Source organism: Astatotilapia calliptera, chromosome 17 (assembly GCF_964374335.1).
Source record: "Astatotilapia calliptera chromosome 17, fAstCal68.1, whole genome shotgun sequence".
Lineage (NCBI taxonomy): Eukaryota > Metazoa > Chordata > Actinopteri > Cichliformes > Cichlidae > Astatotilapia > Astatotilapia calliptera.
Window position 1 is genome coordinate 12,418,159 of NC_137438.1, and position 19,728 is coordinate 12,437,886.

At 39.3% G+C, this 19,728-nt stretch overlaps 1 protein-coding gene and 2 non-coding genes across 5 annotated transcripts in view; all 3 read left to right on the top strand.

Moving 5' to 3' along the window:
* Positions 1-442: 442 nt before the first annotated feature.
* On the top strand, positions 443-514 carry trnah-gug (transfer RNA histidin (anticodon GUG)). The gene has a single exon. It is a non-coding gene; the product is annotated as a tRNA-His (tRNA).
* Positions 515-1,275: 761 nt separating this feature from the next.
* Positions 1,276-1,347, top strand: trnah-gug (transfer RNA histidin (anticodon GUG)). The gene has a single exon. It is a non-coding gene; the product is annotated as a tRNA-His (tRNA).
* A 7,263-nt stretch (positions 1,348-8,610) lies between these two features.
* The window catches only part of LOC113008767 (carboxyl-terminal PDZ ligand of neuronal nitric oxide synthase protein-like), a 233,425-nt gene continuing 222,307 nt past the window's right edge, over positions 8,611-19,728 (top strand). For all 3 annotated transcript variants that reach the window (XM_026146482.2, XM_026146483.2, XM_026146485.2), the window contains exons 1-2: positions 8,611-9,073; positions 9,406-9,477. In XM_026146482.2, the coding sequence (XP_026002267.2) occupies positions 8,969-9,073; positions 9,406-9,477 (177 nt within the window). In that variant the 5' untranslated portion in view covers positions 8,611-8,968. The remainder of the gene's footprint in view (positions 9,074-9,405; positions 9,478-19,728) is intronic.

Here is a 19,728-nt window from a genome sequence, read left to right on the forward strand (position 1 = left end):
TTAAGCTACATATTACTTTTGGGGGGGTTGTTTTATTTATTTATTTTACTTTATTATTTTGCAGGGGGGTATGTATGACCTCATTATTTGTTGATTTGGCCAGTTTAGCCTATTTGTAGGCTAAACAGCATAAGTTAACAAACTTATCAAGAGGCTATCACGTTTTTGATTGGCTCTCGTCATATCTAAATGATAGATGTTTTTTTTGTTTCCATTACCAGTTTTAGATCTGCAGACTTAAGCTTTTGAATACATGTTGGAGAGCCCAAAGCACACAAAATAGCTAGCTCTGAAATGAATTAGAAATACACCAACCCTCAGCACTTCCCAGACAGATCGGCAGTATTTAAGGCCATTCCATTGGGGGGAGAGGAGGGAGGGTGTGCATGACGTCTGCAGGATCAGATATTCCAGATAAAACCTACACTCTCAAGGACAACTTGCCGTGGTCGTATAGTGGTTAGTACTCTGCGTTGTGGCCGCAGCAACCCCGGTTCGAATCCGGGCCACGGCATAACTACTTTCTCCAGACATTAAGCTCCCAAGTTGGAAATGCAGAATCAGCTCTGCTTGTTTTCTCTCTTCTCACAGAGGCTTCACACGTGGCTCATGAGAATAAGTTTGAAATCAGAAACCCTGGCGGCAAAAGGGGCATTTCGTTTCAAGATAAGAAACCTGTAGAGGTGAAATGTGATATCTATTGGTGCTGAACAGAGACAAGACAGAAAGATTTGCTGTTGGTCCAAAAACACAGAGACAAAACTTTTGTTTCCATATTTATCATCCCTTTCTCTGAAACACAGTAAGCAAGTCAGGAATGTTGGTATCTCGCGGTAACTCGCGATATCCTGCCTGCTCTAATGTAAAATTCTTGTGTTCTAAATCCCATAGTACTACATAAAAATTGGGAATTCTCATGGTTTTGACAATTAATTATATTCATTATGCATATTTCAAAATTGTATACTTTATATTAGCCTACTAGATCATTATTACGATCCATTAATGAGTAATATACATTGAAACATTTAGCAGCAGAGTTGTATTTAAAACCAATAATCTGCATCTACAAAAGCATTAGCTACTTAAGCTTTTGAACACATGTTGGAGAGCCCATAGCACAAATAATATCTAGCTCTGAAATGCATTAGAAATACACCAACCCTCAGCACTTCCCAGACCGATCGGCGGTATCTCAGGCCATTCCGTTGGGGGGGCTGGTGACGTCTATGGGATCAAATATTCCAGGTTAAATTGGCGTACTGAGGACAGCTCGCCGTGATCGTATAGTGGTTAGTACTCTGCGTTGTGGCCGCAGCAACCCCGGTTCGAATCCGGGTCACGGCAGTTTTTGCCAAAGTGCTTTTGTAAGAGTATGAAATCCATTACTGGTCGTATAGATATTACCAATAATTATATCTCTATACGTAGGTTTTTGTAACTTTTTTCTCTCTTTTTTGTATAGCGAGTACATACCAGTAGGGATGACACGAACACAGTGAATAGATAGAGTGGCTGCAATAAGTGTGTACATATTTCCGCCTACTCCATTTCCATGTGATTGAGTTCTTACTTCACGTGAGATTTTGTTTGAGCACATACGTGTGTATGTCTATGAATATATATGTGTGTGTGTACACGTAGTATGTGCGCATATGTGTATGTCTATATATGGCTTTGTTTTACGAAAAAGTAAAACGTAATGTAATCATCGTCATCATCAGCTGTTTATCTATGAATATAACACTTTCTTCGGTGTGTGTGTGTGTGTGTGTGTGTGTGTGTATGTACCATTACACACACATACACAATCAGTTTACAAATGTATTGTAACTAATACAACCTTTAAAAAAGTTTTCTTCTCTGCTGTCATATCAGACAGCAAATTCTTTCTTTTTAGACAGTTTTAGGCTCTTGGCTGACTCGTGATGCCCACAACAGGAGAGCACTGCAGTCATCTGTGGTGAAAGTTTCGTGTGCCGTTAAGGCGGAAGCACACAGTGTGCACTGTGACAGAATGTAGGCCGGTTCAGGAGAAGAATAAACCTGGCAGACTGCCATCTCATGTAGAAATACAAATTGATATACTCATTTATAAAAGAGGCTTCTGGCTGCCAAGAACAACATGTGGTTATTTTTATCTGTCAAATGCTTTGCTACCACATCTGTGTTGACAGTTGTGTTAAAACAGACATCAACAGCCTACATAAATTGTGTTTTCTAACACATTAAAAAGATGTATGAGATGCAAAAATCACACTGGAAATAACAAGCCATACTATTCAAAACTACTGGTTTCTTCTTAATAGAAGACAAGGAAACTGAGCTAATTCTCCTCTTATTTATGTTAACCAATCCAGTGTTACACACTTTACGATGTGTCCACATGGTGTCAGCCTTATCTCTCTTTTCACTTCAACGAGTTCACACTGGACAGTTTGTCCAGTAATCCTAAAAGATAACTTCAGAGTTTTCTCTTTTTTCCCTTTATGCTACTGGATTAACTGCTGCACTTTTGTGCTTCCAAACTGGCTGCAGGGGCTGAAATCTAACTAAACTGCCATAAAATTGCATTTGAATATTTATAGTGCTCAGAAAACTACCTGACTTTTTCTCCTAGTAGCACCATGGGAAACTTGAAGTCTCACCCATGTTTTTACAATATATCACGGATTAGCATTAAGTATTGTAAATGTTTATTCATGCCATCTCCAGGATGAATTACAGGACTTTTCACAATTGCTCAGTTATACCTAAGATTCAAGATTCAAGAAGTTTATTGTCACACTGCAAAACACAAGTGGTTACGCAGAGTAATGAAATTCTTACTTTGCAGGTTCCCTTCACACCACTAAATAACAATTAACTAAAATAAAGAATAAACCTAACCCTGAGCATGGAAAATAGCATAGAAAATAATAAATGAAGTAAAAACAAGTGCTTTGTAGCTTATGTAGCTTATGTGTGGGTGTAGTCAGAATTTAAAGTGAAAGTAGTTGCAACGCTTTCACAGTGGTTATATATAGAAAGTATGCAATATTAAAATTTTTATATTGTAAAATGTATACTGTATACCTAAAGTATATTCTCAAGAGGTCAAAATATCTGCATCTTCATTTGCAAGTATGATGCTGACATTTTAATGTTAGTAAATGCTAGCATCAAGCTGAGCATTTACTTCAAAGCAAATGTGCCAAAGTAGCCACAGTCTCACCAAAAAGCAAACTAACTGTTGGTCATAGACTGTATATAAAAATGGCTACCCGTTGCTTTCTGGCCATAGCAATTTGAAACCTCAACAGTAGAATTTTGGACGCCATCTGGGTTTTTCTTTTTTGGAAATAAGCAGTTGTATCCAGTCTGTGTCTGTAGCCTTTACGCCCCCTTCTTGGTGTGATTGGACCTTTTTGCAGTATTCTTGATTGTATTTCTCTTTTAATGGATTTCTGTCATAAAAAAAAAATATGGCTTGCTGTTTTTTACAGCATGGTCAAAAAGAAAATCTCTGCATCAGTTTAGGTGAATAAAATTCCAATAATTATTTAGCATTTATTTATTACTTAATACTAGTAAGCAAATATATGTAATGTATCTTGCTACCCAAGCTTGCTAGTGTTACCTTGTAACTTAACTAACTTAACCTAAATCTCCTTCTGGCTTAAAACAAATAAATATAGCCAAAGAAAACTCAAACAAATGGTAGAATGGTACATTGAAGCTTCTAAATGTGTATTTTAAAACTATCAGGTGAATCATCATCTATATCCATCGTTTATATACAGTCTACATCACTGAAACACTTTTGGAGCCAGCTTCGAGTGGCTACTTCAGAAATCACTCTGTATTTGGCTGTTCCCCATTTGGCCTCATTCTTCAGCCTTGGATGTTGGTGCTTGCTATAGACACATCAGTTTGGGTTGATCCTAAAAGTGATGAATGATACAGCTTTTAAATTCCTCTGTAAACCACAATATATGAGCTACATGACAGTGTTGCAGATATTTGGCATGAGTGTCAAAAACACCATTAAAACAAACACTGCAATAAAATCAACGGTGGTTGTTATGAGAATCAAAATTACAAACTGGAGTGACTGTAAGACTAATTTATCTCTTCAAACATATCTTTCAGTTGATCCTCTTTTTTTACCATCTATGTGACTTCACTCACTTTTACAAACAAGCACAGCAAAGACTTACATTTAATTGCACGTCCAAGCCTGCTACATAATTAACACTGGGTTGTATAAGCCTTTTATGTGCTTGGATGCTGTAACAGAGGCAGATTATATCTGTACTAATCTACCCCCAAGTGTGAAGTGAAGACAGCTTTTAATACTGCATGTTGCTACACAGCTTCAGGCACAATTGTAAATGTCATTAGCTGTCCCGCTGCTTCCCTTCTTGTCTGTCTTCTTTGTTGTGTGGCCCACATTCTTTAAAGATCTCCATTATTAATTTAGCTTAAAAGGCCCTCAAGATGTGTAAGGCTGTGCATGCATGCATGTGTGTGTGTTGTGTGGGGACTGTCTTTTAAACCTACCGTGTCTGTGTTTTTCTTGTTGCTTGTGGCTAAGACAAAAGATATCCCAGGTTCAAAGCTCCTGCTGACCTTAACAATGCATGATGTTGGTACCAAAAGAACAACAGGGCTCTGATTCACACTAAAAACTAAACTGATGAGTTAAGATAAAGCTACTGAAGTGAGCATCTTTTAGAATACCAGCTTAGTGTGGATGAATGTTGTGGTAAATAGTCTCAGACAAGGTCCTTCCTCATGGGAAAGCAAAATAGATATGATGAAGTGGTATGAGTGGAATTCCTAAATATGTTCATGCCTCAGCCACCTGAAACTAATGGAAAATACCACCTCACCTTTCTTGTATTTATTTATTTCCCCCCTTTATGATTTAAAGGTGGTCTGTGAAAATGGGGCAGTCTCAAAAACACAGTTTATCCTCCAATCCAATGTAACCAGCATAGCATTTACCTAGACTAATTAATCCCTGATACTTGACTTGGTAAATTCACGTTTACTTCAAGAAGCCACCTTCTATCATTTGTGCCCATTCACTGTAACCACCACCATAGCGCCAAGGGCTACAATTGCAGAAAAGTATCTTTAACTATTAATGCAGTCCTTGATTTCTTTGTGTTGTTGCTCTCAAATCTTGGGTGGTTAAAGGGTAACATACATTTTATGATCATCGTAGAATCCCACTTCCAAAGACATTAGGACAGGAGTTGGGCATGCAACACATCTCACAATTTTTTGAAAAGGAACAACAAAAAAACTGGAAAAGTAAGTGTTAATAAAAAGAAACCACTGGAGTAACATTTTGCAACAAATTACATTAATTGACAACAGATCAGTAACATGATGGGGTATTGAAAAGGCACCTTAAAAGTATACATACAATACATACAGACAATATCTGTATGTATAGTGTGACACAGACCCGGGCCAGTTTGCAGCTCATGCCACAGGGTCTTGGCCATCATGTCCTGATTGCCTGATTACTTTACTGTAAGCAAGTGCAGTGCAGGAATGGGTTAAGAGAAACACATCAACTTCAACTGTTGATGCGCACGCCATCTTCTTTTACCACAGGGACAGGCCATATTTGCAAAAATTATTTGAAAATATTAAATTGTAAAGCACTTTGTGAATTTTGTTCTTTAAAAGCACTTTATAAGTAAACCTTACTTAGTAGAAGATCCACTTAAAATGACACAGTGTGTATTTAGAGGCTATCACAGCAATGTTTAGAGTGTTAGAAGGGCAGGAGCTATATTATAATGCCCAAATAAATACCTGTGCCAGAATAAAATGAATTGGCCAAAAAGATATGAATGTGTTTTTTAGCAAAAAACTTGCATTTTTAGTGTTTATCCTAGATTCAAGATGTAGTATCAGGAAATAATCTGTTTCAGGTCTTAAATAATTTTCCTTCAGATTTAAAGGACTTATTATTTCCTCCTTTCTTATATATCAGTATATATCTGATGTGTATGTGGTTACTGTTAACTTCAATTTCCCCATGACTGGTGGAATTTGTTTGACTGCTCTAGTTCACTCCAAAGACATCCACGTTAGGCAGTAGATGTGAGATAGGTGACATATTTAAAGCTTGAAGTGGCTGTAGTAACCCTGAAAAAACATCCATACAAATGCTAGTCTATTTCCAAATGTAGAATACATATTTCTTCAAAAAAAAAACTTGTATATTTTTTCACCTTTAGGTTAACAACATAACTGTCACTGAAGGTTAAAGATTTCCCTACAAGGGCACAAATATGTGACTGTGACAACCTTGCATGTTGCCTTTTGTCCTCTATGTGGACCCATGCTGTTTGTGTGAACAGTATTCAAGACCTAGTTCATGCAGGGAGCGTGTGCTTATGATGCCGCATCCCTAATCAACAGATCAATATGAAGCTGGTGACCTGGCAAGGATTAAATTGTTCTCTATCCTTTTTTAAAGAGCCTTAAGAACACATGGGGTCCCTAAGTGGGTAACTGGTTGTACTGAGCATAAATTCCTCATGCACAGACAGCAGCTGTTCATGTCTGCCAAATAGCTGCCGCGAGGGCAAGGTGGCCATGACCACAAGGGCTGAAGGATTGGTGTAATACAGCCGTCTTTTATGGAGATACCTGTCAAAATACTCCAGGCAGAATAAAAAGAAGCTCACTGATAGTTATATCAGTGAGCTGTTATAAGGGCTTCATGTGTGTTTGTTCATTTAAAGCTGAGAGGCCAGCTAATGTTCTCTGTAATTACGTGATTTGGTTTGAAGGTAATCCACCTCCACAGCATTTAGGAAGTGCTCAGTTGCTAAACGGAGGAGTTAATTTTGATGTATGAGAATGATGTTCTAATTTAACTGCACGCTGAAACACGATGATAATTAAGAAAGCAGGTGGGAATTTGGGAGATGGCAGTTTGGAGTAAATCATACCACACTGCTACAAGCCCTATTAGCAGCAGCAGCAGCACTTTGGAAATTTCCACAGAGGTGGCGTGAATGTGAATTTGTGCTGCTCCACTTCCCCACCCCTACCCGCCTGGGACCACCTTGTGGGAAGTGATGCATCTTTAACTCCTAGGGTGACGCAGATGGTGTGTGCATCAACATGACAACTGCATTAAGTATGAACACTACCCTGTCTACTGACCACATAGGTCTGTTTTCCTGGAGATACTGTTATTCCAGCTGCTTGAACACAATGTGTGGATGGCTGTCCATGAGTGTCTGAGTGCGCAAGATCTCCCTTTAATTATCAGCAACAGCAGCCTATTATTATTGTACTGATAAAATTGCTAACTAGACTACGGCTTCCTTTTTCTGGATTGTGCAGGGGTTTAAAGTCAGACTTTTTTTAAAGGTCTCTTTTCTGTTGATGTATGTTTTTATAGGGGTGTGACAAATCTGAAATAAAGCGCTGCAAAAACTTTTTAAAAAAGTATATTTGTCTTATTTCTAGTCAAAATTATCTCATTACACTTACGTCCCTATATATCACTGAAATGTTGCTCTGCAGCTGATTTTGTCTTATTTTAAGTGTTTTAAGTTGAATAGAAATAAGACAAATATACTTGGTAAGATTTTGAGTTTTTGGAGTGAGACAAAACAATGCAATGCAAACATCTAGAATAGTGTATCATAATTCCTTTTCCCAATACTGAAGCCTGTAATATTTAAAGGTTTCAAAATGATGTGTTGAGAAAAAGACATCAGAATAATAGATAAAATAAAATGTAAAAAGTTCAATTAAATTTATTCAGAAAGACTCTGAATAGAAGATGTAAACAATTATAACAAACTACTAAGTGAGGTTTTTCTATTTTTCTTAAATAAAAACTTAGACGCCTACTGTAATTTTTAAATAACATGTTATAAGTTCCTGATGTTAATATGAGTATAACATTAAAAAATCATGTTTTATTGTGACGGTTCCTTTTTTAAAAAAAAATATTCATAAAAATATTTATAAAAGTACGGTGTGCTTTTAAAAAAAATCACAATATATTTAACTTGCACGTTTATGTAGTAGCTTCCCACTAGGTGTTAGCAGATGTGGCCACTAGTTGGTAGCCTTGTCCTTTTTGTTTAATTCAAAATCCCAGTTGTGTTCTTGCTACACCTGTAAGGCTGTGTTTCTTATTTTAATGGCAAAAAGATCAAAAGCAAGGCGTGCTATCTCTTCTTCACAATATCTCTCCAAAAATGTTAAATAACATCACAAGAGATGAAATTCAACATTTTTTAATTAATTTACTTTTTTGCTAATTGAAGGACATCGTTTTGCATCAGTCTCCAGGCAGTGCGTTTACATACAGGTTATTTTACTGCTGACCAAAGCCAGCGTTTACAGTAAACACCTGTAAATATACACGCCACTTGCATAGGTGTCATTCAGGTTATTTCCATTATAGTGTGTGTGTGTGTGTGTGTGTGTGTGTGTAAACAGGGAGGGGGGCAGGTTGTGGGGTGGAGGGGGCAGGTACGAGAGTTTCAGCCACTCCTCCTCATGGCCACGGCGCGTCTCTGCTCCAATGGAAACAGGCGGGATCCCCGGACTCCTCCAATCACACCTTTCCTCCATGAGGGCGGCGGGGTGGGGGGAGTCCTGAACCGGAGGCAGGACCCGACGAACTTCCACACTCGCCACAGGAAAAGTCGGGAAAACACATCTGTCCCCGCATGACGCTGTTTGTGTCGGCCTGCGTGTGTCGTTAAAGCCGTAGCGGTGACCGTTAGCGGGCCGGCAGTTTCCCGGAGCGCCGGTGAAGTTGTGGCCGCTGTTGACGGCGGTGTGGTAGCGTCGGGACGCTTTGCCGCTATGGAGAACATTCACTGATCGGATTTGGAATTGCTTTTCTTGGATTTATCCCCGGTAAACCGAGCTGTTCCCGCATATATCCTATTGGCACCGTGGAGTAGGAATATTTGGATGAAACAAAATGCCTGGGAAAACCAAGTACAACCTCGTAGATGATGGGCACGATCTGAGGATCCCATTGCACAACGAGGAAGCATTCCAGCATGGGATCAACTTCGAGGCAAAGGTGAGTTTCCAAGTAACTTTGAAGTGGTTAGCGCAGCACTTCATTTATATTTTATTATGTTACCGAGTCTTCTTCGTTAACTAACCTGTGCCTGAATAGCGCCTTGTTTAACTCGTATATACCGTAAACAAAACAGGTAACTGGCATAAGACTCTTGGGTCTCCCGAGAATTTGTTTTGTGCTCACGCAGTAAACTTAAGTTGTCAGCTTGTCAAGAGGTAAAAGTTGCCCAAAGCTGGGCTGATTATTACCTTACTGTAGGAACTTGTGTTTGAAATTAAAGGAAAGTCAGCTTCCTTTTTCACTAATGTGCTGTACCTGTCATATTTTAGTACATTGGCAGTCTGGATGTGGCGCGGCCGAGCAGCCGAGTGGAGATTGTGGCAGCGATGAGAAGAATACGGGTGAGTGGAAGGGAGCCTGACAGGACGCCGTTTAAAATCTTGCATTTTGTCATATTTTTCCTTTTCCACATCATTTGATAGGACACGACTCCACGTTGTCCACGGTTTTTTCTTTTTCTTTTAAAATCTGTTTACTTTTCGGCATTGCGAAGCTAATTATGATGGAAGAGCGCAATGCTATTGAACTGGACCCTGAACGTAACTTTAGCTTATTATAGGCTTATAGCTTAGTTATTACTTCTAATAATGAGCACTGCAATTATGCTTCCTCTAATATTTGTACTCATTTAATTCAGAGACAGACTCAGTTGGATTTTTAAATATCAATTTTACATATAATGCTTAAATCACATGTCAGATTACCATGTGAGGCCATGTAAAACTGACTTGGAGAAGGCCACAGTGTTGTTATATAGCATTAGTTTTGTGTGAACACACCTTGGAGTTTAAACGTGGAGCCCTTTGAGTGTCTTTGACATGTCTTGCCTGGTGGGAGGTTTGGTCTCCCATGTGCTCCATCAGTGTTTTGAAGTTTCCTTTGAAGCGGTGCACTGGAGTGTGACTCTTACCCCCTCTCTCCCCCCCTCTTTCTGCTGTGTAAATCCAAGATTTACAGCTTTTTCACTCCCAAAAAGAAGGCTTCATCTTAATCAATGTGTCTGCCAATCATATTGCGGCAAGCTGATGTAGGTTGTTGGAGGTGTTGATGTTTTCGGGGACTGGTGCTGAACTTGTAGGTGGAAACGAAGTGTTAGTTCTGTCCCTATTTATAATCTTGTGGTTTTAAAGAAAATTGTGCCCCCCACACACATGCTGACATTTTATTTTAAAATGCTGACACTTTTCCCTCATTAACAGACTTCAGTTTTGCTCTGCCATTGGCTCATTTCAGCAAGTTGCTCAACCTTTGAGCAGAGTTGAAAAAAAAACCCCTCTCGTTGGCCCTTTAACAAAGAAGTGACCTGCTCCTAAAAAGTGGACCTCCCGGAATGCTGCCATGGCAGCTGTTGTTGTTGGCAAGAAAACGAGCATTGGTTTGGCTCCTCCGGTGTGAAAATGGTTTGACACTGGCTGGACAACACAATGGAGGGAAACCACAGGTATCAAACTTGGAATGGAGATCACGTTGGGGATCGGGGCGCTGCAGGAGTCACTCTGAAGGCATTTTGTTTGAGTTGGGTTACCAGTATGCCGAAGCAGTCTCCACTCAGTGATTATGTAAGAAAACTGCACTGGAATGCCCCAGTATGTTTTGGTAAATGCAGAAATGATTGGTTTGTTTAATTACTTTTAGGGCATTCATTTACTGATTAGTACACGCTTACACCTTATGCAAAATCTGGACTTTTTAAGTAGGAAAAGAAATCACCGAAAGTAGAAACACTGTAATCTTCAGCAGGTTTATGACTGGCAGAGACAATCATGCGTCTTTGCCGTTAGTTTCACTTAGAAAGAAACAACAAAGGGAGCTATAGAGGCGCTGTCCTTTATTTATCCTTGCAGTTAGAGTTGCCCCATAAAACCAGTTCACTGTGGATTAAGGACTACAACTGGGCATCAAGCAACATTCTTGCAGCCTACAGTGTTTATTCTTGATTCTTGACGTATATTATCTATCCCTGAAAATGTTTGGTCCTTCTTCAGTTTAATTGTACAGAAAATAAAAATAAAAATCAGTGTTGTGCGTTTCATTTGTACCACATCAAAACAGAGCTTTTCATTATGGAATTGATCAACTTTCCCCTCGCTTCCCAGGCTGTTACTGTTGAGCAGCTGAAGAAAGTTCCGGGGGAAGCGATTGTTGACAAAGCACAGCAAATGCACAGATTGGATGCTTCTACTCTCTGCTCCCTGAACAGCAACATAAAAGTGGAATCAGAACAATGCCTAGACAAAAGATAACATGCTAGTTTTTCCCAAGGTTCCAAGTTCTGTGGTGTTGAAATGCAGTAGTGTGATGAATAATCATAAAAGATGTGAACACAACTTCCTATTTCCCTGCCACAATTACAGTAACTGGTTTGTCTTTTATATGACAGCTACCAAACAAAGCTGACTGTTACCGGCACTCATGTTTTGTTTCTAATTGAAATGTTCGTGTAACACCGGCAGCTTGTGAAATTTGTGAAAGTTAGTCAAAATGATGCTTTCCTGCAGCTTGTGTTTTTCTTGCAAGGTTACTATCAGACTCCATTTCTGCAGAGTCAGTCAAAGTTTTGGACGCTGCCTGGCAACCGGTTGATGTATGGTTTCATTGTTCATTGTGTGCATGAGTCACCTGTAAGCTGGTAGCTGATAACAAACAGACAACAGTGCAGAGCAGGAAATAGGCACCTAGAATGGAGCCGAACGCAAAAACCGGCAGGATTTGACGTTTTGTTACACACACACACGCACACATAAAAACACACACGAGTAAACACACCCACTGTGTTGCACGTTGCTATTGAATGATTAATGATCTCTCCAGAAATGAATGGAGAAAAACACTTAACAGATGGGAAGAGCAGTTTTCACTTCACTTAGTGAAACTTCCCAGCTGAAAGAAATGTAATGTTGAAAAAGTTACTAATGCATTTATGAACTTTTTTCCTTTTTTTTGGAACTCAGGGTCTGTTTTGCAGTTATATAGTGAATCATCAAATGACAAAGATATATTTTAATAAAGATTTTTTTCTCCACCTGTTTTGTTAAAGCTGAAATGAGGATCATGTCACATTTTTTCCTTTCTTCTGTTAGTGAAAAGATAGACTTGCATATACAGATTGAAAGAGCTATAAAATAAAATCCACCTAAATGCATTCTTGTCTTATTTTGCCTTTTTTCTCCCTGTCAGCTACAGACCAGTCAGAGATGAGGATCCTGTATTACATGCTGGTCTTCATAAATTAATTTTATTATTATCATAATCTGGAAAAGTGCAGCAGCAGCTTATCTGGTTAAAAGAAGAGAAGACCTTTGCAGTGAATTAAAGAGATTAATTTCTCATTAATCGCCCTTTGCTGGGTTAACTGACTGTAGGAAGACTGAGCAGCATGGGATGAGAAGATTAGATGTGTCTGACGAGACATTTGTGAGGGCTGAAAGAGCACAGCGGTGGAGCTGGAGTGCGTAAAAGACAGAAATGGAAATGCTTTGTCAGTTCCTCTGGCTGTCAGGCTGAACCAGGACCTTTGTGTTCGCTCGGTGCACCAATTAGCTGGTGGCTGGAAAGCACAGTGCAAGTTTATTAGTCTGGGTTTTAGTTAGCATTTTAGCGAACTGTCGTAAAGCTTTGCACAAACTGTCCACTGCAGAAATTGGATGGAGGTTTTGAACAGTAATGTGCAATCTTTGTGAATACAGTTAGGCACTGAGAGGAAATATTTACAGTACTGAACAGTTTTGTGCTCTATTAAAATTAGTTGTTCCTTCTTGCGAGCCCAAAGACTCGTGGGAATAAAGATGTTTACGTTTGAATCATGTAGCAGTTTTGTGATGATTATTTTCAGCTCATTTCAGAGACTTTTGATCACCGTGGTTTTGATTTCCTGATGTTTGTGTGACCGAACACAGTACAAAGTTCAGCTAGAAATAGGCCACCATAGAACAGACTCCCGTAGGGAATAATTTGGTCTGGCCAGTGTTTGTCTTAACAGTGCTTACATTAAATACAGTAGCACTCCCTTAACCGTGTGGCACGAGGAAGGAGGAAGCTGTGATAATTAACTAAGGGAGGGATACTGTACATTAAATGTAGTATCACCTTAAGCACGCAGTGCAAAGAATAAGCGAAATGTGACTAAACAAATATCGTGCGACAGTTCCAAGAAAGACCAGAAACTCAGTTAATACAGTACAGTAATTAACTTCTTATTTAATTTAAAGAGGAAACACTGAAATGGCAACCAAAGAATGGCTGTATTCTTCTGTAAATGTGTCTTTTGTTCAGTAGATATGAACCTATAACCTTCTTGTGCCGCCCAGCAAAGAAGTTATAGAATTGAAATGATTAAATATCCCTGAACCGTGACTTAATTCATCCAGCTTCACACTGTGCTTGAGGACCTGATACAACATCACATTAATGTGACCAAACTGTAATTATCACGGAGAGCCAGTTATTATCACGGAGACAGCTATGCTAAGTGGCCCAGTGAAGTAATTGTACAGTTGCTTGTACCTTTGCCTTAGACTTTCTATCGACTGTGTGCAAACATGTATAGTTTATGTCTGTTGTGTACACCTGCCTCAGCTTATTTCCCTTCAGACAGAAAATATGAACAGTGTTCATATTTCAAGTCCTCACAAGGAGAGAATTAACTGCTTCAACCACAGAAAGGGGACAACTAATGAAGCAGAAAGTTAGTAGTGCTGACAGGTGAGCATTATTGGTAAAAGTGACAGCCTTTCTCCATCAGGAAAAAAAGTCTTTTAATTACTGGCAGCTGGAGCTGACCTGCTTTATTTGATTGACTTTAATGAAGTAAAGAAGCTTTGGCTCTGTTCATGTAATCCGCTTGAATTAATAAATGGACTTTCTAAGAAGTGATGTCTTGCATTATGAAGGACCTTCAAACACTCATCTGTTGTGTGACTTATTTGTATTGAATCTTCTTTTTGCATTGTGATGATTGCTTTACATGATACTCTGCAGCTTCTTGCTGATATACTACAGAATGTCAAAACTGACAGATTCTTGTGAACAGTGCAGTGTGATTGTATTTACAGAGGTAAATGGCATGTAGAAAGTTGTAGAGTAACTAATTTATGGTAAAGCTCTCTGAAAAGTGTTTGAATATGTACATTAAAAAATTTACAGTAGAAAAAGAGCCGGCATTTAGTGTGAAATCTACACTGAGCCGCAGTTAATGAGGTCGAAAATTAAACCGGGAAAAACAGCCAGTTTGGTGAGATCTCTGTAAACCTGGCTGGTATTTTCCATACATGCCTACATACTGTTCGTCCTCACCGCAGCAACAGTAGATCAATGGCTTTATGTTTAATATGTGTGAGTGGCTAACCACGCTGAATAACTCTCTGAAGAGTAATGCTGGGGAAATAACACGGACATGTCAGGTCAGTGGAAACAGCCCGTCGCATTCAAACCTCCCAGTGAACTGAATCACAGTTTAGAACACAAGACAAAGACACACCGTGGAAGAGATCCAGATATTAATAATGATTAAATACAAAGTCGTGTAAGAATGCAGAGAGTGAAAAGAGGTAAAAGAAGAGACCCCCATTAGTAAAAGGTAAAAAAAAAAAGGGGTTCGAAGAAAAATAAAAAAACATATGATGTTGAAAGTTAACATAAGAAGTGTCCTTTAAGCTGAAGAAATGTGAAATGACGGTAGCCTTCACTTATTCATTCCTGGAATCCTATTATCAGATTAGTCGATCTGATTCTATTTTAAATATGCTCTGCAAAACTGAGAAAAAGACCTAATACACAAACAGATAATATGTTTCTGAAAAATGTCATCAATTCCTTGCTTTGTAGCCAGAGACTCAACAGCACTGCATCAAGCTAAAACATGTTGGTGCTCATAAACAGTAAGCAAAGTGCAGCACAGAGAAATGTAGAAAATAATAATAATAATAATGGATACTTTATTGATCCCCATGGGGAAATTACTTGTTTTTCTCTGCATTTGACCCATTCACTCAGTGAAGCAGTGGGCAGCCCACTAAGCAGGCGCCCGGGGAGCAGTGTGTAGGGATGGTACCTTGCTCAGGGGTACCTCAGGGTAGCCGTTAAGTGGATTCGAACCGCCGACCTTCCGATCATGGGGCGACCACTTTACCTACTGAGCTATCCCTGCCCCACAAACAGTGAATTGAAGGTAGCCTTGTTCGAGTGGGCTTTTTGTGTGTGTAACAGCCTCAAATCTGGGCTCAAGGACCACTTAGGGGATTGGAGAGGTTGGAAGAAAGTGGATAAAAATGGATTATGCCATCATGTATTAAAACACACCAAATAAAATCTGTTTAGCTGACTAGTTCCTGGTTTCTCCGCTTGTTGTTTCACTATCTGTCTTTAAAGGGTTTTAGGGATTTTTCTTGTTGGATGGCAGGTATAATAAGAAACTGCGCCTCTACACAGACTCGACACAGAAACTGTCTCAGAGTAGATCTACTAGTCCATAAAGGTTATTACCACGTTTGTGACTTATGGATGATCAGTAGAGGCCTGCTAAAAACTCCTGGAGTGCTCATGAAGAAGCCTGCTAAACGTGCTTGTCTTTATAAGTACATCAGGAAGTGTGAAGGAGGGTTTTTATCCAAAGGGTTTCCTCTTAAGTAAAACGCAGTGTTTGCCGTCCTCGCTGCTGTTTTGAAGTGGTAAAGATTTATGCTAAACCATTTTTGCTTATGTATGAATTTCTTTGTAGAGTGTTTTAAAGCATCTCTTTGTGTTCTTCAAGCTCTCTCTCTTTTGTTTTGGCCAGAGCTCAGAGGTCCTTTTCAAACTTCAGGTCACAGTTTAAAGGTCATGAAGTGCGCTAATAATGACCTGTGTTTGGCTCATTACCCGCCCTCCCTTTTCGCCCCCAGTTGCTCCTTAAATTCCGTTTTCATCGTTTGAGACGATTGGTTTGGAAGGTTAAGTGATCATAATGAGCCTCTGTGTAGTTTACATTAATGTTATGGGACACTTGCTCAATGTCATGTTTATCCCTGCGGTTTATCCTATGCTAGCTGTCAGCGAAGTGCTAGCAGGCAGGCTGTCATTTCCATGTAAGTGTGTTTAAGAAGTGGCTAATATTTAACTTACCGTGTTCGTTACAGATAGCAGAGGGTTTGGCGAGCTGCTGATTGAGAGATGGCATGTATACACACTCCATTATTTACTTATGGTTCAGGTTGTTACAGGAATCTCTTTGAGCTAAAGGCTCAAACATGTAAGGCTTAATTAACAATGGTATGTAACTCAATTGTTAATGGAGTAATGATTTATTCAGCTCAGTGCTGTTGGAGGCATGATTTTTATGTCAGTGCATCTGAAAAGCAGCGTGTGGTAACTTTTTAGAACTGAGCCATTAAACAAAGCAAAAACGGATGTCAAGGTTGAAATTTAAGCCCAATTTAATCTGTATGATGCTGTTTAAAAAAGGATTTTCAGGCTTTTAAGGAGCATTGCATTCTTTAAAAACAGCCCTAAGAGGTAAACATCTTTTGACTGCCTGAAGTTTTACACGTTTTCCTCTGTGTTCATTAGTTGGCCGTTGTCAGGCCCTTAGTCACCCCCCAGCTTGGTAGAAGCATGATAAACTCTGCTGTCCTGTCCACCGTTTATCATGTGAACAGGGCCAAATGCCCCAATAGGCTGGGTCTACACTAGTGACCCCCTGTTGGTGCTCTTGGACAAAAGCAATAATCAGGATTCTCGCTAATCCACTTACTGTAACCAAGTTAAAAACAAGAAGCAAACCTCCACCAAAGCAGCTCACTCTAAGGGCAGTATTTACTTTAAGGAGAAAAGTGTTGTATTTTGTATACATTCACTTTGTTTTCGTCGTGCTTGTAGTACAAAAAAGTTTGTAGTGCAGTACAAACAAGTGCAAAGTGCAGGCTTTTGTTATTTGCTATGTTTAAAACCTATTTTAATATACATAATTTTCAGTAACAGTATTTTTTATTTCTTAGAAGTATTATTTGATATTGTTTTCATGTATGAGGATATTGTACGTGTAGGATTCACTTCATTAAGTAAAACGTGTTTAAATGTTTTGCAATAAATATAGTATATAGTATTACAGTAATATAAATATAGTATAGTATTTCCAGGAACATTGTACATGTATTTAAATGGTTATAACCTGTTATTGTCATGTATGTTATAAAGTCCTAATTAGATAACATGATATTTAGAGTCCTGGTATGCCTATGTGTCGTCAATGGAAAAAATGGTAGTAAGAAAGTTTTAAATAGCTCTATATAGTCCGAGTTACTGTGATAAATCTATTGACCTTGAACACAATATTGTAACTCTTTATACAGGACTTTTTTATGGTGACAATACACACCACACTAACAGTTTTCCTCACGGTAACCCTGATAAGGATAGGCGATATGCTTACATTTGGAAGTTGGCAGAATATATTCATGGAGGTGTATTTGGAACACTAGCAGCACACTGCTGATTAGTCATCTGAGGTAGAAATTTAGCACAGGAAGCATCATCAAAACACAGACTGAGCGAATATAGTGTTTAAGAATGGTATTCTGTCTCGCGAGTAGTTCAGGAGACTTAAGATATCCAAAGCTGTTAGGAATTGAAGCTATTGTGGTGGAACGGAGTGGCCTAGCACCTTACTAAGAATCTTCCCCATAATTTTTAGTCAGTGTATATGAGAGGTTCCATTTCATTTCTGTCTGTAAGCTTTTTACTTGGTCGTCTTCAAGCTATATTCAGCTCTTCCAACACACTGTGTGTATGTGTGACTAAGCAACCCAGTGCCTTTATGTGGTTTGCAAACACACACCTCCTCCTGCTTGGCTTCTCTGTTGAAATTTAAGGCTACAATCAAGAATAATATGTAGTCCTAAATGTGCAAGTCTTTCTGTTTGCTCTTCTCTGTAATCCCACCTTTTCTCCTGGCCTTTTCATTTAATCCCCCTCTTGCACGTGGCCCCCTTTTCCATGAACAATCTGTTCTGCTTGTCACATCGTCCTGCCCTTCATCAGAGGCCGAGTGAAACTCTGGCTGATTAACGGGGTTTTTTCTCCGAAACGCCAGGGTCTTTGTCAGCCCTCGCTGTAACTAATGGCCACACAGACTTAATTCGATCCCTCCCCTCTTACTTTATTATTAACGCCTGCCATGTCACCGAAATATGTCTCATCCTGTGAAATTTGTATTAACATTTTAGTCTCAGGAACATTAAATAACCCCCAGATAAATATCAAACAACCAAATTGTCCAGTTTGCTCCTGGTTGAAGGAGGAGGGATTTCTCTCCTGATTTCACGTTAGAAATATCACTCAAGAAAATAAGAAAAAAAAAGGAGATATTTGACAGATACCTGGTCCATGTCTGTGCTTGAAAAGCAGATGTTGTAGCAAAAGAGGAAAGTCTTGGTGGTAAAGTTGTTGAGTGAATTGGATCGCAGAAGCACGTAGACACAAATTTCTTCAGATTTTATGATTAACAGAACATCCTATCATTGGTTAGTAGTCATAAAGAATGTGTAAGCATTTTCCCTGTTTCCCTGCATATGCTTCACAAAATTAAAATGAACATTTTCCTATGTTCCATTTATTATTCACAACAGTTAGCAGTAGCAGCGGCATAATCTGCTGTGATTGGTTGGGGGTGAAGTGAAGTTGGGACAAATGAGGGAACGAGAATAACAACACTGATTAAATAGACTCACATTTCCATATAACAGGTGTGCAACAAATCATGCAACACTTCTTCTTCTCTGTGGTCTTGGTGAGCTGGGCTTGAATGACTTCTCCACCGTCCAGGTTGTGGTACTCTCCTGAGTAGAAGCAGTTCGGGATAACAGAGTTGGAGTCCATCTGACTGAGGAACAAGGGGCTGGTGAAGTAGCTGAATGAATTTTGAGGACTACTACAGGAACAACCTGAGCAGGCTGGTGTTTGGTATTTAGCACCAACTGAACTTGTAAAAGGAAATCAAACAGGACCGTCCGTTGATCGAGGATGGTGTAGTTCTCTAGAACTGATGGAAAAAAAGAGAACTCTGAGTTGGCAGATATACTATTAGAGCTGTAAATATACCTGGGCGGCCTGCCAAAGTAAAGTCTCTGTGTGAGCAACACTGTGTTCATATTTTCTACTTATTTTAATCAGGGGGCCTATGCAAGCGATGATGTGAAAGTAAATCAAAGTGTTTTTTTAGGAGGATTATGTATCTGTGCTTGAAAGATATAAAGCGTATAAAGTGTTTGCTGCAGGTTTAGACAGTGAATTAACTCTGATCCAGCAGGTTTGAATGTTGGTGTACGACGAAACTGTACTCCTGTTTTAAGAGAGCGCGCACACACCTCTTTCCACTGCCTCTAAGCTTGCAATGACAAAATAGGCAAACAGCCTTGTCAGCACTATTAACTGCACTCCAATTACATCTTTACCTCCTTTGATTCCTGCCTCCATCTTTTCCCCTTTAGCTTATGTTTCTCCACATGCTCCGTTGCCACCGTTCACAACCCGCTGCCTCACTTGCTCATCTTCTTTCTCTGACAAGATAATATAGTGTAATAGCACACAGATGCTGCAGGGCTCCCTCCCAACGGTTCATG